General features: G+C 40.4%; 3 protein-coding genes across 3 annotated transcripts; 2 read left to right on the top strand and 1 right to left on the bottom strand.

Annotated features, from left to right (window-relative positions):
• The first annotated feature begins 8,771 nt into the window (after window positions 1-8,771).
• Window positions 8,772-12,375, top strand: kpna7 (karyopherin alpha 7 (importin alpha 8)). Its single transcript, XM_018679691.2, has 12 exons — window positions 8,772-8,911; window positions 8,993-9,136; window positions 9,210-9,295; window positions 9,522-9,690; window positions 9,851-9,950; window positions 10,256-10,338; window positions 10,569-10,655; window positions 10,742-10,918; window positions 11,034-11,267; window positions 11,522-11,704; window positions 11,820-11,966; window positions 12,220-12,375. The coding sequence occupies exons 1-12, from the start codon at window positions 8,846-8,848 to the stop codon at window positions 12,304-12,306; spliced, it is 1,563 nt and encodes a 520-aa protein (XP_018535207.1). The 5' UTR covers window positions 8,772-8,845; the 3' UTR covers window positions 12,307-12,375.
• A 2,461-nt stretch (window positions 12,376-14,836) lies between these two features.
• LOC108885371 (NAD(P)(+)--arginine ADP-ribosyltransferase 1-like) lies at window positions 14,837-16,347 on the top strand. Its single transcript, XM_018679692.2, has 3 exons — window positions 14,837-14,893; window positions 14,997-15,073; window positions 15,350-16,347. Exons 2-3 carry the CDS (start codon window positions 14,999-15,001, stop codon window positions 16,193-16,195), a joined length of 921 nt encoding a protein of 306 aa, XP_018535208.1. The 5' UTR covers window positions 14,837-14,893; window positions 14,997-14,998; the 3' UTR covers window positions 16,196-16,347.
• A 442-nt stretch (window positions 16,348-16,789) lies between these two features.
• xpa (xeroderma pigmentosum, complementation group A) lies at window positions 16,790-20,632 on the bottom strand. The gene is made up of 5 exons (XM_018679693.2): window positions 20,225-20,632; window positions 19,968-20,073; window positions 18,925-19,090; window positions 17,876-17,993; window positions 16,790-17,787 (listed from the first exon to the last, which is right to left on the bottom strand). The coding sequence occupies exons 1-5, from the start codon at window positions 20,505-20,507 to the stop codon at window positions 17,633-17,635; spliced, it is 828 nt and encodes a 275-aa protein (XP_018535209.1). The 5' UTR covers window positions 20,508-20,632; the 3' UTR covers window positions 16,790-17,632.
• Window positions 20,633-21,765: the final 1,133 nt, after the last annotated feature.

Here is a 21,765-nt window from a genome sequence, read left to right as displayed (position 1 = left end):
GACTTTTTAAAACCACAACATCAACAACAACAACAAAACAACAACAAAAAAAAGACTTGTCCAGAACACTTCAGCTACAACTCTGCACAGAAAAATATTCCTCATCAGTTCGCTCCTCTTTCCACCTTGCAGCTAATCTGTGGTCTCTTCCTCAGAGAGGCTGAATTCAGGCCCATCCTGCCCAGCTGTGTTGCATTGAGCCTGGACACGTCAGGACACGTAACTTCTGTGTGCTTTAATCGCCGAAAAAAACACACACATGCAGGCACAGACAGTGACACAGTGGAGTTTGCAAATACAACATATGTATATGTGAAAGAGTCTCTCCATGTGCTGTGTGTCAGCGTGTTCCTTAAAGAGCATGTATGTGTTTGTGAGTTAAGATGAGTGTGTCCCTACACCGAAGCCTGAAGTCAGGTGGGGCTGGCGCATCTAGGGTCCCCTTTGAAGGTGTGTTCATGTACATACACACACACACCAGCTGTTTCTCTCTTCCATTGCCTTTGATGTCTCTACTTTTTCCATCCTACTTACTGTAGTTGCATCTCTCTCTCTCTCTCTCTCTCTCTCTCTCTCACACACAGTCTAGTCTGCAAATGATTCCTTACTGTATCTCTCTATCTCATCATCTCATTTTGTATAATGTTATTACATAGGCCAGTTCACATAGAAAATTACAGAGAAGTCGAAGTAACATAAAAGTTTTTCTCTTATTGTACAAAACAACACAAAGCTTTTGTGCATACACACATAGACGTACTAAGACACATGCATCTGTCTGTCTGTATGTCAGTCAGGTATGGTAATTATTGTTTAGATTCAGGCCTCTGCAGTACGTATGTGTCAGCAGTATAATGTACAGAACAATGCAGAAATCAACATTCCTTTTCATTCATGAATGTCCCTGCTGTTGTTGCACGATATGCTCTGGCGCTAAAATGGGGATCAGTTACATACATAGACACAATCCCTTTTGATAAACACACACACACACACACACACACACACAGATATAGTATGTCAGCTTTTATGTTTGCTCACTATTTTTGTGTAAGGCTATTTCCTCAACATCTCAACGCGGTATTTTAAGTATTTGCATAAGGCCACCAAAATAGCTGAGAGGGCTAAATCATCTAAATCACTCTGACCTTGTCTGTGCAGCACCTTAAACCATTTTTTAAAAATCCATCCATCCATTATCTATACCACTTATCCCTTAAGGGTTGTGGGGGGGCTGGAGCCTGTCCCAGCTGACAGTGGGCAAGAGGCGGGGTACACCCTGTACAGATCGTGTTTTTTTTTCATCCCATATAAATTTTTTATTGGAAGTTGCTCTAGAAATTTTTGTATACATTGACAACCACAAACAATAGCAAGAAATAAATTTTTAGGACTTCATTATTGAGAAAACCTGACATGACAAGAGAAAGGAAATTTATCAAACATCAGCAGCTGTTAACAAAAATATGACATCAGTAAAACAAGATCCTACCATTTGCGATAGTGTATCTCTTGTCTAGCTAGTACATGTGTGCACTTACTTTTACATGCAAAAGGTACATTTACCATTTCCCACATTTTCTCTAACAGTGACATTCAGTCACTATGTTTTTGATATTTACAAATTAAAAAAAGTAAAAGTAGAGAGTTAAGAGGGAACAGATTGGTTTAAAGAAATAGTTTGACATTTTGAGAAATGCACTTCCTTGCTTTCTTGCTGAGGGTTAGATGATAAATTAGTTTAGCGTTGCATAGCACAAAGACTGGAAACAGAGGGAAACAGCTTGTCTGGTTCTGTTAGAAGGAAACAAAATCCAACAAATGCCAACCAGGCCAGCACCTCTAAAGCTTGTATTTTATTTAATCTGTAGAAAGAGTACAAAAAAGCAGTTTTACAGGAACTTATGTGGCGCTGGATTTTTTTGGTTAGCTGTTCCTTCCAGTCTTCATGCAAACCTAAGCTAATCATCTGGCTGCAGCTCACATATTTAATCACCTGGCATGCCAGTAGTTTTGATATTCTCATCTCACTCTTGGCAATAATGAGAATAAGCATATTTGCTAATATGACAAACTTCGAATTTTTTCTCCTGGATTTACTTTTTTTTTTTTGATTAAAAAGCTTGCGCTGTCTCTATAAGAAGACATTTTTTCTTTTTGTTTCTGGTAATGACAATTAAGTAAACAAGTGGCAAGAACCTGATCATGCTGCAAATGCGTCATACTCAATCAAAAATAATGGTGAATCTGTACAATGTTTGTGCTGAAAATGCTGTTTTAATAATGAGGTTTTCATCTGCACTTTTGTGTCAGAGAGTGATCAGCGTATGAGAAACACAATGCTGGTGTTGTGATTAGCATATTGATTTATTCCGTATGATTTTCACCTTGTTTGTGTGTTGAATAAATAAATATCTGGATCATATAAATAAACAAAAATAAACATGTAGTTTCTGTGAAGCGTTGCCATGTTCAGTTATTCAGGAGGGCTGCATGGGAAAAAGGTGACTGTTGACTGTGGAGCCTCAGACCATCAAAAAGCTCTGTTTTTAACCCAACATTTTCCCATGTTGTAATCTTCTTCTAACCATCTTCCCTTCATCTTGGGGCCATTAAGACCTTCTAGTGTTACCTGGCCTGTCTGTGGACCAGTGGAGCCCCAGAGCCCCAGCCTTTGTCCAGGTCCGGGCAGCAGGTGAATAGGATGCCCATGCGAGGGGCCTCTCAGCTCAGATACACCTGATACCTGGCTCATACCCCCACAGCAACATCCACCCACCACCCCTCCCTCCTAAGTCCCCACCGGACCCCCAGTGCCCCCCAACTCCTCCTCCTCTTGTCCGCCTGCCAGCTGGCTTTTTTTTACTTACAGACACACAACAAGAATGAAGGATGTTATTGTTGACAGTATTGGCAGCTTTACCCCCTCCCACCCCCACCCACCGTGTGTATGTTATGTGTATGTTTGCAGTTCTGTCTTTTTTGTAGAGTCGATGAGGGCTCTGCCCTGTTGTCTGAGCCTCATATCTGTGTGAACTCTGTATTCACCTTTGAAGTTCTCTACCGTGCATCCCTGCGCCCCCTCCGCCCCACCCTGTCTCTCCTCCACTGCTTTGATTCCCTTTCTTGTTACGGGGAGTTGGCTGATCCACAGATAATGCCACTCAGTCTCTTCTAGGCTGCATTATTGAAAAAAACAGCGTGCACAGCTCAGGTGCAGAGCAACTACAAAAGTACTTAATCTTATTTGAGCTGCTCCTTGTGTCATTTGTTTATTTGTACATTTAGACGTGGGAGTATGTGCTGTAGTAACATCAATAGAGGCAAATGTGTGGGATAAGTGCACAAGACACGTGGGCACAGAAAACGGATTGGACGGTTTGAAAACTTTGTTTGCACTGATTCATTGGTGTGCTTCCTCCACAAACTGTCTACTGCTTTCACTTTTTACTGCATGTCACCAATGTGCTGAAATAGCACAGTTGCTTTGAAGGCACACAAGTGGATTAAAACAAGCCTCACATTTGCATGCTGATGATAGTTTATCTGGGCTGGCTTAAGGACAATACAGTTAAACCATTTCATTGCTTTTTACTGCCTTCACAAACAGTAGTAACCTTCACAGAAGTTCCCCACTAACCGTCTGTTTTATGTTAGTATCTCCAACGTGTTAACTCTTCAGGGACATTCTTATTTTTGTCTTGACCTGCTGTGCTGTTTAGAGGTTACTATGGCATTCTTTGATTAACACTACTACAACTGGATTTCTGTTATTAACATCTTATCTTACTATGTAGTAGCTGTTCTGGAGCTTTTGACCACATAAGATCTTCTTTAGCAGAGGCACCAGTTATATTGGAATTGTAGGTGCTTTAAGGATTTCTCATCCATCTTGGCTTAACAGTTGCAGATGAAAGTTTATTCTTGACCTTGGAAACAGCACTTTTGACAAAACAAACTCACCACAAGATCCATTTAGTAGCTGTTCTGGAGCTGGACCTCTGAAGCTCTCAGCTGAAAGGGTGGTGCACCTTGCAGTGTTTTTAATCAGCTGGTGGCCGTATCATTTCTAGGAAGAAATAAATGAAAACATTTTTTGAGAAGATCACTGTATTCACAACACAATGCTGAAGGTTCTGCGCACGTTAACCTTGTATGAATGTAAAATAATAAAGCTTGGTTTTCGACCATGCGGCCATCAAATGTTTGACAAAAGAGAATCTCAAAGCAACAACTCAGTTACAGGTCCCCCATCTTTAAATTTGTTTCATAACCAATAAGCTCTTACTGTGAGTAATTTATCAGAATGCATGCACAGAGAGTTCATTTAATTTAATTTGTGTTTACAGCAAATAATTGTTTGTGCCGTTCATACTCTTAGTCCTCTTGGCCTTACTCCAAACTACAACCTGACCACTGGGAACACTTTTGTGTGTGTAAACTTACAAAGTCATTGGTTGTCTGTAAGTGATTCATTTATTCAACTTTGTTTCCTGTTCCTATGTTCTGTAAATCTTTTATTTTTTGACTGATCATCTGAGAAAATCTGTATTGATTTTTCAGCTGTGCATGCCAGTAAACATCTGTGTATGTGTGTGCATGTGTGTGTGTGTGTGTGACAGTGTGAATGTGTGTTTCTACAGGAAATGATAAATGGCTCATTTCGATCTCTCAGCTGTTGAGCCCTCAGCCTGTTTATACAAGCCAATGACAAGGGCTTTGTCAGCAGAAACAAATGATCTATCAACACACACACACACACACACACAATTTTGCAGCCTGGTCAGTGGTGAGTATGATGGATTGGACCTGAGGTGTGTCTTGTCTGGGTTATTGATAGGCAGGTACTGGAGTGGCAGCATGAAATATTAATAGAGTGGAGCTAAATGCCGATCTGACAAAGAACGAGAAGGAGAAAGTGAAGGGCAAAGAGAAAGACGTTTGAAATGCAAAAATGCAATGACAGTAGCCGAACCTGCAGCATTACAACATGAAGAAGTGATGAGCAGCATCAGAAAAGCAAAGCATTCACATACGAGTGTCTGAGAATTCAAAATATGTCTGATATCAGTATCAATTTTGTTTTCTTTTCTCAATGGAAATTCCCTCCATCCTTGATACATTTCACAAACACACACACTTCAATCTTTCTCTCTCGCTCTGTGTTTCTGTCACTCTAACCCACATCCTGTTGTGGTTCTTGTTCTCTCCTCCGCTTTGATATCTGAGAACCGCTGACTTATGTGGACAGACAAAGCACACCTTTGTCTTTGCCACACTGCATGAGTGTTCGTCATCATTTCTTGCGATCTATGTTTTGCGTGTGTTTGACTGTGCCCAAGTTCTTCCTCCCATAATGACGGCAACGCGCACACACACACACACACACACACACACACACACACAAACAACAGCAATCCCTTGCCAAGAATTTGTCCTCAATATTACACTTAAAATGGCAATGAGGGATCAAACATCCCTCTGCTGTTAGATGCAGAAAGGGCATATAATGCACAAGTTTGTGTGTGTGTGTGCGTGAATGTTCGTGTGAGTGTGTGTATTGACGCAGCACTGCAGCACAATCTATACTAATGATTTCCCATAGACACCTCAAGTTGATCTGGGAACCAGGGAAGATGGGAAGGAGAGAAGTCAAAAGAGACGAATGAAGAGATGGAAGGAAAGAAAGACTGAAGGAGGCAGCAGAGAGGAATGTAAGGAGGGCGTGGACGGGTAAATACCAGTAATGTGAATCCACAATTTACAACTGAAACAACATATACTAATTCTTAGGCTATGGTTTTGTGCTTTTTAGGCACAATTTTATTGAGAATCTGACACCATTTCCTAATAAAGGTTTAGCTGTATGGGTAATAAATTCCTTCCTTATAATGTAATTTATTGATCAGTTATAAGCCAGCAATAATTACTCTTTTGCTGGTGGGTCATTAATAGTCAAATCAATGACAAAATGCCAATAGGTTTCTCACTTTCTAATACGCGATCAAGTCTGCAGGTATAGATGTTTGTAAGTCGTAATACAGGGTCAAGAGTTCTTCACATTCTAAAAATCCATCATCAAAAGTTGGACAGTCATCTGTGATTCTAAATGTCAATCAGTCACGAGTCTGCAATGTTAATAAAGAGTTGATTGGGGCCCTGATGCCCTGCAGTTAAAAAGACAAAGCAAGAGCCCCCAGCCAGAGAGCAAAACACTGTTTTCAATAATGGCTTATAACTGTTACTGGCCATTAATAAAGCCATTAGTTACAACTTTGGCAATACTTATTCAGAATATGAAAACAGAGGGATCTGTAGCTCTGATGAAGAGCTAATGTAATTAGTTTTTTTCTGAATTGTAATAAAGTCAAAAGTATTAAAGGGAGGGTTCTACAGTCTTGGACTTGGACAAGAAAGACGCGTAGATTTTCACAGTGATATCAAATGTTCCTGCATTTGCTAATGAAACATGAATGCATTACTTTTCATCCATAATTAGTGTTATTAATGTGTCTTATCCTTGTATTCGTCACATTTCTTTGAGATATGAGATCATGTAATAGTGAGTGTGCTAACATGTAGGTGTGTGTGTGTGTGGGTGTCTGTCTCTGTGTGTGTTTGTGTGTGTGAAGCCTTGAACCTGCACAGTGGAATTTCCTCCAATCACCTCACATTGTTCAGACTAACAACCAGTCAAATACGACAGGGCAGGACAGAAACACTCCGCACCCTTCAGGGCGTCTCTTAGGAACCATAAGCACTTCCAGGTCAAAAGGCCAGAAGGATGATCTCATGGGCAATGAGAGGAGCACACACACACACACACACACACACACACACACATAGTACAAAACTCCACTTCAACAGGTAACCTTGCCAGAAATTATGTCTTGAATTTGCAGATTTCTTAAGAAGCAGCACTGCCAAACAGTATATCAACACCTCTGGTAAAGATTTGCAGTAGCCTGGTCATCCTTTGAAAGACATTCTGACCTTTACAGTAATAATAATAAAGAAAAGTACCTAGAGAGCATGAGAACAAATTAAATCATCCATCTCTGTTTATCCTCTCTGGTTTCTCACGCCAGACAGAGGGAAATCACTAATAGTAAGGGAGGGAAAAGAAAACAGAAGGTCGAGACCAGTGAAAATATACTTTTCCATCCATTTTTTCAATGATTTCAATTTCGCCCTGTGAGGTGACTGATGCTCCTCACTTTAATATGATCCTCAACTGACTGCCAAAGTCTGACTAATACACTAACCATTAAACAAGCCACTAAAATGGTCAATGGTGTAAACCTGTGGTTGTACAGGAAAACCATGATTCAACAAATACAGTCACTAAACAAATACCATTTTTTGAAACAGTCCAATAAGTTCTCAACAAACATCTGTAGCTCTCTATGGTACCACAAACTAAGTGATCAAAAAGTGGCAAACTTTTTAAAGCTACATTAATGCATTTTTGACCACTAGGGGGCTGAAATACTGGCTGAGACTTCAAGATTTATTACATGTGGTGAGTGTTTTAAAAAAAAGATCATTTTCAGAGGTGAAAATTAATAGACTGATCCACATCAGCGTGGACAAGGCCTGTGTATGTGTATGTTTGTGTTTGTGTGTGTGACAGCTTCTTCAGCACAAGGTGTGGGGAGGAAGGTTTAAGGTTCTGTGTTAGAGGAAACAACCATGATGAGGTCTGTGACCTACACTCAGGTTGGTGGTGGTAGGCCTGCAGAGGGACTGAGTGTGTTTATACATGAGCCTGAGCACTCACAGTGCACACTCACATGACCCTGTTTCGTGCAGCGTGAGTGTGTGAGTGCATATGTTATCAAGAGGAAGTGATTATAACTTGGTCAGAGGGAAACGTCCACTTCAGCAGCTATTGTTCAGCCCTTCCTGGTTGTTAGAGAGGAAGACGAGAGTCCATCACTGTCTCACTTTTTCTCTGCCTTGCTTTCTCTCTCACCCACTTTGTTATCTTATATATTCTTCACCAATTTATTTTTATCTTTTCCTTTGATTTTGACCTCATCCTTGACCTCACCCATCTACAGCGATGAGGCTAAAACAAAACACCTGGACTGCACATAGATACTCCCCTTTATGGCAGATATGAGAACACAGATGCAAAATAAATTCACAAGCTCCCTGTAAATTTAAACACATCAGATTTAATCACAATTACGTCACACACACTCTCTCTCTCACACACACAAACACACACATCTAGATGTCAGTTATGTTATGCTGCCATCTATTGTCTAAGACACACACTGACAGGTTATGGCAGCAGTCCATAACCACATAATTGTTTTCACATTGCCAAGCTATTTAGACTATTTCCACATATTTTAAAATAATAATTATTAGTAGTAATGGTGGTAACAGTTGGGCATACTATAGGTTTGGCTGAGCCAGTTTAAACAAGACAGGGAGCATTTTGACGACAAGAACGACAGGCAAGAAGTCTGCAAATGTATGAAAGGAAAATAAAGATGATGTGATTTTAAAGCGGGTGGGATTTGTTAGAGGTAATCAGTCATTCGTGATATTGAATTCACCATTGTTCTTACCGTAAAGACGGCAGGCTTTTCTCATTCACACAGGCCTTTGACAAACCAAACTGGTGCTGGAGGGAACTCGGAATTGAAACTTTTGATTGAAACGCGCACAACTGCAGGTGAATGAACCAATAGGAGTGCAACATCAATCGCGGATAATTAGATTCACCTGAGGCGGCCCTGTTACTTATAACCTCCCCGCGGAACGTTTTATTAAGTTTTCATCAGTGAGTCAAACAGCTCCGATCGTGTCCGTCGTGCGTAAAGAGACCACCATGCCCACCAAGAACGTTACTGACGAGCGGATCTCCAAATTCAAAAACAAGGGGAAAGACCCAGCGGTAAGTTGATTTGGAATTTTCAAGGTCATACGTTTGAATATTTTTTTTAAAATTGACTCTACGTTTGTCGTCCACTTGCAGAAACTTCGTGAGAAAAGGATCACGGAGTGCGTGGAGCTGCGCAAAGCTCACAAGAATGAAAGTTTCCTGAAGAGAAGAAACATAACTCTGTCGTCTCTTCCGGACGAGGAGGCCCTTTCTCCCGACTACCTCTCCAATGAGATTGTTAGTTAATTTACACCTTTTTAACTAGTTAATTCAAACTGGTGTGTTCTCTAACCGTTTACCTGTCATTTAGGCCACAATTTTATCTATTGAGGAGATCATTAAAGACGTCAACAGTGACCGCAAGGAGTCCCAAACCCGAGGCTGTCAGGCAGCCAGGTGAGCCATCAGGAATGAGTCTGTACTTCAAATCAAATGTGAATTGTTTTCTCATGTCATCATAAACTGGAAACATTTGTTCCGGGAAACCGCAATTGTTCCACAAGAACCAGTTGGATATTCCTCCAGTGTTCATCCACTGAAACTATTAGAAAAGAGGGGGGTTGTGGGGGGTCTAGAATAAAATGTACATTGTTCAATTACATTTCCTCCACCATTCTCCCAGGAAGCTGCTTTCTCAAGAGCGTAACCCTCCCCTGAAGGAGATCATAGATGCTGGTCTGCTGTCCCGCTTTGTGTCCTTCCTGTCTATGGATGATGAGCCGACTCTGCAGTTTGAAGCTGCTTGGGCTCTGACGAACATCGCCTCTGGAACATCTTGGCATACACAACAGGTGTCAACACTGTACTGAAACTGTGAAGCAGAACAATGGCTAACCTAATGTTTAATGTGACTGACATAACTATTCAGTTTCACAGTAACTTGGGTTCTCATTGGCTTATAAAGTCATCAACTTCTTGAATCACTCTCAGAATAATTCTTTCTGTCTTCAGGTGGTAGAACATGGGGCTGTACCAGCTTTCATCTCCTTACTGGCCTCACCGATGTTGCATATCAGTGAACAGGCCGTGTGGGCTCTGGGAAACATTGCAGGTAAAATGTTAAGTTGAATTGTTTTGTATTGTCATGTCCAAATAAGACAGAGTTAATAAACTGAGAAGAGCTTCAGCAGGAAAATGGTAATGGTTCTCAAAAGTACAAAACTTAAGTGGTTCTCCACCTTTATGGACCATTAACTCAGTGTGATTAAGCTATGAAAATGCTCAGGCTCATGTTTTTCAGATGTTGGTGTGGGCTCAGTGCTGGAAAAATATAAATCTGTCCAGTAAAGGTGGTGGTGGTGCAGATAGAAAATACACGTGTTCCACTGTGGATGTACTAATGAATGTAACTAACAGGTGATGGTGCAGCTTACCGAGATGTCCTGATTGAGTGCAATGTCATTCCTGCCTTGCTGGCCCGTATCTCCCCAGAGACACCAGTAAGTGAAAACTTTTATAGGACCAATTGCTGTTGGTATCGTTTTTGATGTTGTAGAGTCCTCAGCCCCAACTGATGCTGACTGAAGTGACCTCTTGTGTGGCTCCCTCTTTGGCCACAAAAGGCTTAATGCTTTTCACATATGCAGTAGTACTCCCAACACTTGTAAGCTATGTGGTGGTCTAAATTTTGCTGCTGTACAGTCCTGTTACTCATGACTTATTTCTCCAGGTTGGCTACCTGCGTAACCTAACATGGACTTTATCCAACTTGTGCAGAAATAAGAACCCATTTCCACCCTTGTCTGCAGTAATGCAGGTAAGTGAGTGACCCTCAGCTTCATTCTTTCTCAGTCCAGAAAGATGCCCACATAAGAGGACTAATGTGCTGTAATTGTCCTTCAGGTGCTTCCCTCTCTGATCCAGTTGCTCCACCTCAGTGATAAGGACATCTTGTCTGACGCATGCTGGGCAATCTCCTACCTCTCAGATGGTGACAATGATCGTATTGAGGTTGTGGTAAAAACTGGCATCGTCTCTCGGTTGGTGGAGCTCATGAGCCATGGGGAGCTCAGTGTCATGGTAATGTTTGAATCAAAATTCCCAAGTGATCTCACACACTATATCCACTGTCCTGTGGCAAAGTGGAGTCAAGGTAATCCTAGTCACTTTTTGGACCTGTTTGCCTGACCTCCAGACCCCAGCTCTCCGCTCCATTGGCAACATAGTGAGTGGCTCTGACCTGCAGACCCAGATGGCGATTGATGCTGGAGTTCTGGATGTCCTTCCTCAACTGATGAGGCATCCAAAGGCCAGTGTGCAGAAGGAGGCAGCTTGGGCATTGTCCAACATCGCTGCAGGACCCTGTAAACAAATTCAACAGCTCATTACCTGTGGACTGCTCCCTCCTCTGGTAGAACAGCTTAGAAGTGTGAGTAGATCACAATGAATGAAATGTACAAGTAGGTAGCATTTGAAATTATTCTACTGGTGTTGGAATTAATACAAAATATAGTAATCAATAACTTATTACTTTAGGGCTTGAACACAGACCATGTGGGGATTGTAAATCTCATTTGGAGTCTGCTGGTGTTGAGAATTCTTGACCCATGAGAAACACTTAAAGTTCATTCTTTTAATTGGATGGCGACATGTTAAATTAACAGATGAGCAATCTTTTCTCAGGGGGACTTCAAGACTCAAAGGGAGGCAGTGTGGGCAGTGACAAATTTCACCAGTGGGGGCACTGTGGAGCAGGTGGTCAATCTGGTGCAGAGTGGAGCCCTGGAGGCAATAATCAACCTGCTGCAGGTCAAAGATGCTAAAGTCATTCTGGTCATACTGGATGCCATCAACAACATGTTCATGGTGAGGATGGGGGCAGAGATTAATGTTTGCTGGTTTAAAACTACAGTTTGATCCAACCAGGACTCTGAGATGACCAGACATTACATGGATTATGTTGCTGTATGTGACTTTTCAGGCAGCAGAGAAGCTCGGTGAGACGGAGAAACTTAGCCTGTTGGTTGAAGAGTTGGGAGGGCTGGACCGCATTGAGATGCTGCAGAACCATGACAATGACATGGTGTACCAGGCTGCTCATAACCTCATAGAGAAGTACTTTGGTGACGTAAGTGGCTGTATACATGGCAAATCATATCTAACACAGAGGCCATTTCGCAAGACCAAGACAAGTTGATTATTTAAGGGCTTTCTCTTCATGCATCTTTTTCAAATGACCGTTACATTTTTGTAAAATCATTTTGACACATCAAGCTTATTTTTATGAAGGTTAGGTAGCACTCTTGGCAGAAGGGCTTTTAGATTTAACTTTTTGAATTTGACTTTTTTTTTTTTTTCTTTTTTTCCTCTTGTCCCTCTAGGATGACGTTGAGGGAGTCAAGGTTGACACTAACGATGATGCATTTGCATTTCAGTGTTCTGATGAGCAGAGAACTTTTGAATTTTAAACTCAAACTTTACTATTGTATGTATTTTATACTCATGGTGAAATAAATAAATAAATGTATTGCAGTACATTCCTTGTTACAAGAACTTGACTTGCTGACGTTCACCAGTTTCAGTACAGTCTCTATGGGGGGGGGGGGGGGGGGGGATTTACCAGCAATATTCAGCAATTTGGTATCTTCAACAGCAGTAAATATAGAATGTAAACCTTTTTGGGTAGGGATGTGCATGTGTAATCAATTAGTCGATTGATCGTCATGGTAAACCTAGTCGACATCTATTTAAGAGGGGGTTGCTTGATCTTCAAAGGAGTTATTGTTTTAGTAGTTTCATGTTCAGAATCTGTTTAAGGGCCTGCAGACTGAAACAGCTGCTGCTAATGTTTGCTTGTGTTTCTAGATACTGGGCTTGTTAAGTTAAAATAATGAACACCCCCTCAATACTGGGGGCTGAATTATCCACAGAAGACTCATTGAATAAAGCAGTTTTATATTAACACCAAAGGAGAAAAAGAAAAACCTGTTTCACAAGATGTTGAGAGCAGCTGTTTGCTCAGCTTGTTTCTCTGATTACTGAAACTCCAGACGTCTGGTTTAAGATTAGCGTTATCACAAAGTGACAATGTAATTTTAAAACCTTAAAGTCTGCTGAAAAATTTTTAATTTCCAGCTGACAGCCATGCTTACGGAAAACACTGGATTTATTGTACCTAAACGCTTGTGACAGCAAACGGCAGGAACAAATAATAGATTTGGTGACTTGAATGATTTCAGATGATATGCAGGTACAGCTCTTAAAAAGAATAGAAAAGCCAAGACAGTTCTCATGACTCAACATGACATTATTTTGGTTTAGGTGGAGGGTGTGTGTTAGTGACATTGCAACTAATCAACTTAAATTTGCAAAAATTAAAATGTCCATCCCTACTTTTGGGACTTAAAGTGCATAGAATTTTTTTTTTTTTTTTTTTTTTTTTTGTTTGTTTTTTTTTTTTTTTTTTTTTTTCCAAGCTATAACCTCCTAGATTGAAGTGTCAGCCTTCCTTCAGTTTTAACAATGTCGAACCGCTGCAGCCACTCATCTGGTCTCTTGGGATTGTGGATCATGGTGGTCTTTGTAGCTGATTAAGATGTAACAAAACTGGTAAATCTTTCTGGGAAATACACTCCATATAGAAATATAGACCGAACTAGAGGACAAGCTGTTGAGAAAGCTATGTTTCAAGTCTGGAATTTTCTTTTTTACATACTTCTGGAACAAAAACCTGGACTCTGCAGTTTCGCTGTGACACTGTATTGTTCTTGTGTGGCAGCCAGAAGCTTTACTGCAATGTTAAACATGAATTGGCACAATTACAACATACACTTTGCAAAAAATGTAGTCAAATACAACAGTTGAGCAATAAATCTACCTTCATCATGGTTATAAAGTTCAACCTGTGAAGTCTTACAGGTGCTGATGCTGATGATTGTTCTGGAGGATGTAGTTTGTGGTGCTGTTGAACTGCATTACATTACTTTTGTTATTTAGCCTACCCTCATTACTGTAAATTTGGACAAAATAATGGAAACTCACAGTTGAATCAATACCACAAAAAGTTTCAACATTTTTATTTATTGCAGGACTGTTGTATTAGATTGCATTTGTTTTGGCTTAGATGTACCTAATAAACTGGCAACTGAGAGGACACTGTGACCTGGCCATCAGAATATATTGATTTTCAGCCCTGGTGAACTCTTACTCGGGCTTCTGTCTGAATAGATGGCTGTGTAGCTGAATAAACCTGCATCACACCTGGGTGTTTACCACCATGACCTGATAACTAGACAGATTCCCTTTCTAATTAAGCATTTGGCCACTAAATAGTTTGTATTTCTTGTGCTATGACATTAAAATGGACAGTTTAGCGAGCAGTTAAAGGGACTTTCCAAAGGAGCGGACACTCACTTGATTTGACACATTTCACAACAGCAGTGATTCACAGGAAAATCTAAAATTAGGTCTGTTTTCTTCCTTGTATTATGGAAATCTCACTCTTCCACTAAAGTAAAAAGGAAGGACCTTATTTATGCTTACTCATTGCCACTTAAACTGATTTTACTTCTTCCCAAAACATATTTGTTAAAGGTAGATATTCAAATGTTGCAGTTTTTGTACTGTTCATGAAGTTACATTTTTTCATGGAACTCATTACACACTGAGAACACAGTCAGCAATTTCCATACTATTTCTTCGGTAAGAAATATTTCTGATGGAAAATGTCAGCAGCTTTTACCCGACACAGAAAAATGTGTGTGTGTTTTGCCATAATTCAGGGGCAGAGACCCTTTAACTTTGCAATTTCCATCTTTTGAAGCTGATGAAATCGACAGAAAAAACTGTCACGCTAGCTATCTATAAAAACATCTGGGGAATTCCTGGGCAGTTACATGAGTAAGGGTTTTGATTGACAGGGTAGAGGATTTTACGCCTTGACTCCACCCTTCTCCTACACATATCCACATCACCTATAGTATAAAAAGACAACTGGCATCATCCAAACACCTCACTGGCCTCTGACAGTTACAGCAGCTGCTGCACCATCATCTGGTGAGATCAAATACGATGATTATTTCATCTGTTTGCCATTAATGTGTAATGGTTTACTGCTCACTTGATACTGTACTAAGTTGTTCTACTTTTTAAATTTTAGACATGTCGAAGGATAACATGTTGTGTATTGTCCTCTGCTGCCTGTGTATGAGGATATGGCTTCTGGACGCAAAGACAGTAAGACACACAGCAACACTATCCAATGATGTTAACGTCTTACCACAGCTCGTAAAATGTATATATTTTGAGTGGTAAATGTATTTGAAATGAGTCCTTAGATCATGATTTAAATAGATAACACAGCTGTATTTTTGTTAACATTTACTGATCTGTGCAGATTCAATATATGAATTCCTCCTTCCATTAAAAACCATTTGAACCAATGTGGCCAGCTTTATTATTGCTGAATGTATTAGAAAATTCACTTGTTGAGTTCTGTTGTTTTTTCTACAGTTGGAAGTTGGGACATCATCTCCACAGGAGGCTGCAAAGGCCACACTGGACCCATCTTTAGCCTCTGAAGATCCTGTAAAGGTTCAGAATATCTCTGGCCATGCCGTCTCTAATGCCTCACTGAAGGCCTCTGGGGCCTCAGGTCTGTCCCGGCTCATCAGAATCCCTCTGAGCTTGTCTCTAGACTCTGTTGATGACATGTATTATGGCTGCTCTCAGAAGATGCTCATAAAGGTGAAACGTCACTACCTGCCAAGGAGCACCAGCGAAGGCCTGCACACCACATACACAAAATTCTGTGCTCTTAAAGCCATGAAGAACAGGGACGTCTATGACCCTCTGTCCTGGAATCACTTCAGGGCTCTGTGTGCCTACACAGCGGGGGCCTATGACGACTTGAACCGAGCAGTTCGCAAGGGGAGGGCTTCCTACAAGACCTCGTTTCAATTCCACGCTCTCCACTTCCTGCTGTCTGATGCCATCCGGCTCTTGAAACTCAACCAAAGGAGCTGCTACACCACCTACCGAAGGAGCAAACTGTTGTACAGCGGGGAAGCTGGACAAACCATGCGTTTTGGCTCCTTCTCCTCCAGCTCCCTCAACAAGGACCTGCGTCAGTTTGGACGAAGGACGTGCTTTGAGATACACACGTGTTTCGGTGCGTACCTCAAGTCCTACTCAGAGTTTGACTCAGACGAGGATGAAGTACTGATTCCACCATATGAGATGTTCAATATTGTCTCTGTCGACACGTCAGGAGAGAACGATTTACATTGTGATGTTCTCTACAAGCTGGAGACTGCAGGTGTTTACAGCAGCCTCAACTGCCAGGCTCTGAACATTTAAAAGGTGCTAAGTATTAAATTGTAACACTAAATCATTTTGATACATCAGTATAATTACTGTCATTATAAGCCACAGCCTCCGCCAGTCAACATTTTTGTCATGCTTCATTGTCTTTAGTTTATTAAAACAATTATTTTGAGTTTGAAAGATCATTCTTGACTGAGTCGTCAACTTTTGATATCACATTGTCACGAATTGTAACTCAGCATTTCTCATCCATGCTAGCATTAAAGTTCATTCTCAAACTGTTATTACAGCACAAAAGATTAAAAACAGACAAATTAGGGAACACTACAGCAAAACTTTAAGTCATACACTTTGGCTTATTTGCTCTTATGCCTTTTAAATGACTTTAAAACAGTGAGGGGGCAAAAGTTGTGAATTTAACATGAAGAAGCAGGATTATTAGATAAATGGTTTAAAATATGAGAAAAAACAAAAAAAGATCCTAGAATTTCTTTTACACTGTAGCCAAATTTACTCAAAAGCAAACTGCTCAACATAATAAAAATATACTTATTTCTAGTTACATAAATATCAAAATTTCTAACTAAAATGAATGGAAGTGAACAAATGTAAATCACAACTGTAATGTGACTTTTACATGACACAAATTTATTTTACAAAGATAAAAACATTTATTCTTTTTTTTTTTTTTTAGAAATTATCAAAATAAGTCCTGAGCAAACCCACAGCACCATTTCCGTATCATCACAAATATCTGCACAATGACAGCCTGCGTCTTACAGCTGATACTACGCAGTATCAAATGTTTGTTTACAGAAACCATCTTAAACTCTGATTAAAGTCTGATTTTACATGTCTGAAACATTTCCCAGCAACTTCAGACCAGACTAAGGTCTAAAGCACCACTACATCTTTGTCCAACAACAGATTACACATGTCCAATGAAAGCTGAAAGCCACAGACTTTTTCTACAATTCACATTTTTCTACAAGGCAGCAGAGTTTTATTCTTAATGCCAATATCTGTTTCAGTCGTAAAGATAAAGTATGCCCCACAATTCACTGTTTTACACAAGACAGAATTTTCTAATTTCACTATCGTGCCTTCCTCGATTTGCAGAACGTGAAAGGGAACTCCTAACAGGAAGTGTAGCAACAGGCAATAAAAGTTATTGCTAAAAATATATATAGTAACTATGAGTCAAAGTTGAGGCTGAGGTGAGTGACTGCTGTTTATAATAGACATTAATACTGACCGGGAAAAGTCTGTGTGTGTCACACAGGATTGTGTGATTTTGGCCCCTTGTATGTGATGAAGATGGAGAGTTTAATTAATGAGCAAGAAAAAGAAATAAATAACAAGAATACTCCTGGTTTGTGAGAGGCATGGTTCCCCACAGAAGCACCAAACATCATCTTCAATCTTGTCCTTAAAGATTGAGTCTGTCAGTGTGTGAGTGTGTGTGTGTGCCTACATCTTCTCGTAGGTAAGTTCATGTCCGCAGGTGGTGCAGGTTTTCTTGTACAGGTCCTCCTCTGGATCCACCACCTCCTCCGGCCCGTACTGGTGTTGGTGGACGCTGGTGTCTTTGGTCCACATGCTGCTTCTCACTGCTCTGCGCAGCTCTGACACAGACAGACACACAAATGTTTAAACAACGCACGGTGGGGCCGACTCAGAATTTGGGAGTTTTTTCTCAAACAGGAAACCGACCTTTGACCTTCTTGTTGAAGCGTTTTTGTTTCTGCTCCTCTTTATTCTCTTCCCTCGCCTCCCTGGCCTCCTCCAGAGCCTCCTCCGAACCCCACACCTCCATACATCTCTTCTCCACCTGGGGTGTAAAAAAAACCACACATACACACATGTACAGACAGACTCATTAAAGCAGAGATGGGGTAAGAAGACCTTACAGAGCAATGAGGGATTATCTGACCTTTGACCCAAAATCTTTGTAGCTTTGATTTGGGGATTCAACCAACCATTAATTTCACTATTAATTGGATTTTTGATTAATTATTTAGTCCAGATAAAAGTTATATTAAAATGTGAAATCTCCCAGAACCCAAGGTTACATTTCCAAATGTCTTGTTTTACCAAGCAACAATTCAACATCTAAAGATATTTAGTCAACAAGAGACTGCAAATCCTCACATTAAAGAAACTGGAACCAACCAAATGTCTATTCATTTTTCTGAGGACTGACTCACTGATTTAGCTTGTTTATGGCTTGATAACTTTTTGCTATTTGTATATTGGTCTTAAAATCTTTCCAAGCTTTTTAAATATTTTGTGCAATTTCTACACATCTACTGACCTTAAAGCTAAACTGCAGTAAAAATGTACTTCATTTTTATACTTAAATTAAATGGTTCTTGATGTGTGATTTTCACAATTAGCTTATTAGACTGCAGATTGCTTCAGTTACATGTTGTCTTAGCAGCAAGTAACATGTAGCTGTCAACCTATAAGACAAAAGGACAGAAAAGGAAAAAAAAAAAAAAGTCCAAACTGTATTAGTCAAGTGTTTTTAAATGTCGTGCTTGCAGAAGGTTAATTTCCAAACATGTAGGATAGTCATGTAAAAAGTAAATCAGAATTTAGCATGGTGTGATATAAGTTAGCGTGCACTTATTTAGAAAAACTGTAATATACTACATTACATTTAAGAACATGATGAGCACCTGGATTCTTCAGGATTCAGTCACAGGGCCCTCACTACCACACACACACACAAGAACAGGAACACACACGTAGTACAGCACCTGTAGTCTGAGGTAGAGCTTCATATCTCCCCAGCGTGGGTTGTGAGGGTTTTTCTTCAGTATGAACCTTAGTGGGGGTTCTCGCTTGTCCAGGTCACAGTCCTTCAACAGGTAGCGCTGCTTGGCCTCAGTTCTGGTAATCAGCTTGTGCTTCTCCTCGTTGTCTCTGAACAGAAAGGTGCTTAAAGTGTTAGCCTATCTTAACTGTATTTCAGTCACGCAATTATACAAACAAACATAGACAGATGCAAGGACAAAGGACAGGAAATCAGAAAACCATGAGCCCAGATATCTGCCAGTTTCAAAACTTTAACACAATACAAAGTCAAATTTATGGCTAAATGACCAGAAAATTACATGTTTTGAAATGTAATCCATCTGTGATGAGATCCAAATATTTTGAGCACATCATATTAATTGCATTAATGCAGGAAAGACATGGCCTTGGACATAACAGGACTTTCTTGGAACGGTGCTGCTGCACCATAACACTTCAAAATACAAAGTTAAATGCATAGAATTATGTCATATTAGCATGCAATATCCAAAATACTGTATGTTGGTATTTGCAGGGATTCTGGGCAGAGTTCAGCATAACACTCATGATATGATATGATATGACAGATATTCTGGTGATCTTATGAATTTATCTACCTTACTTTCCAACTTCTCCTTGACAAAAGTATCTCAGCATGTAAAGAGTTTGACATTATCTAAACTAAGTTGAGGTTTTACCAAAGTGGCAAAAACTTAAAGCTGTCTCTTTGTCTTTATGTTGCAAAGGTAACAAAAGAATACAAACATAATCCATTGATGTATAGACAAGGACTGTGCTGGTGAGATTAAAAAGGCACTTTCAAAGCATCTCATCAATAAATTAAAGACAAATTATGAGAAAACTGAATAAACAAATAAAACAATAAAAATGTGAAATTTGCATATTTCATGCTTATGCCCACAGTAGTGAGTCACTGTGAGTGTGAGTGTGTGTGTGTGTGTGTGTGTGTGTGTGTGTGTGTGTGTGTGTGTGTGTGTGTGTGTACCTGCACTTGTCACACACAGACAGGTCAAAGCTGTTGCTGAGGTAGGAGTCCATGAAGGGTTTTTGACAGTCATCACACACCAAGTAATCTGGCTCAATCACTGGAGCTGGAAATAAAACACACACACTCACACACAATAAGGTTGCTCAACACACACGTTGTATCATTCGCACACACAAACACAAACACAAACACACAAACACACACACACACACACACACACACAAACACACACACAAACACACACATACACAAACCTGGCTGATGCACCACCTTCCTGGCCCTCTGCTCCTCCTCTCCGTCCTCCTCCTCCTCGATGAAGAAGCCGGCGCCGGAGTCGATGATCTTGGAGACTTTGGCCGAGGTTGCGCCCTCCACGGCGGACAAAGGGCGGCTCGCCAGTCGGGCTTGCCGGAGCATCAACGCGCGCTGCCGGTTCCTCTCGATTTTAGCCCGCATCGCTGCAGAAAGCTCGGGTTTAGGACTCTGTGCTGGGTCTGGACCAGCAGCGTCCGCCCCTGCTGATCCTGAGGGATCCATGCTGTCCCCTGAAGTAACGATCACCGCATAGAAATGAATGAAATGGCCCTGCAAACCAGACGTTACTTTTTCCCCATACAAAGTGCAGCGCTGGGTTGTTACAAAAGTGAAAACTGCATGTTTCCGGCTGCGTCTTCTTCTTCTCTTATTTTGAACTCTCAGGTGCTTTACCGCCCCCTAGAGGCTTCAGACAGTGAATCTTCAGATATTAAATCCTCACAGTGGTATATTAGTGTCGTGGTTAATAACATCAAGGAAGCTGCATCTACCAAGTTAAATTCAAGATGCCTCCAGGTTTTCAGTCCTTCCATTTGTGTCACACTAAATAGAAGACTTCTCCATAGCTGTGACATTTTCATATGAGAAAATGGCTGACACAAACATTTGACATGATAGGTTTGTGTAACATTGTCTCTGTTGGTTGGCAGACGTTTACAGCGTAGTGAGTGGGTGTCTTTGTGAACAGAAACGCAAAAAGAAGGTGAGTATGTCCTTTATTGGTTGTCCTCAGGTGTCCAATGAATCCCTGTTGCATCACACTGATCATGGCAGACAGCCATGCTTGCTGCTGTAAGAGGCTTGTGTCAAAGTAAAGCAGATCACATCCTGATAGATGACACTGCAAATCTGATCGCTGTTGTAAGGAGTTAACGTGAACCAATTTGGTTTGTTAGATTTCAAAATCTTGTACGATCCTTGCAAATACAAAGTACAGTGTTCTCTATAATAATAATCCAATAATAAGGCCTTGTTGGGGTAACTGCCAAAGGGGATCAAGATCAACACCTAGGTCTGGTTCCTCAACCGTCAACTGAAAACAAAGGTAGTGAAAATTTGAGTTTTCATTTATTTGATCATATAACACTTTATACACAGTTGAATGATATATGTTTTTTTTTTGTTTTTTTTTTACAGTATAATACATGTTTCAAGTAGTACACGAATATGATTCCATACTTGCATAACATACAAGGGAAATACAAAAGCAGTTTACCATTTGTCATGGTGTTTATACTGGTTGAGAATAAATTCTTATCAATATTTCTAAATGCATTCATTCATACACACGTTTCTCACATTCAGATGATCCATCAAAGCAAGAATTATTTAGAGATGATACTGCATAGACAGGCTAATTATGACGCTGGATTCTGAGATAATAAATTGCATTGAGGTTCGTACATTATCAGCTGGCTATCATTACATACAGGAGCTTATGTACAGTCTTGCATTACACTTTACAAATCTTTTGTACATA

Source organism: Lates calcarifer, linkage group LG5, assembly GCF_001640805.2.
Source record: "Lates calcarifer isolate ASB-BC8 linkage group LG5, TLL_Latcal_v3, whole genome shotgun sequence".
NCBI lineage: Eukaryota > Metazoa > Chordata > Actinopteri > Centropomidae > Lates > Lates calcarifer.
Note: the sequence above shows the minus strand (reverse complement) of the source record. Positions and strands in the feature narration are given on the sequence as shown.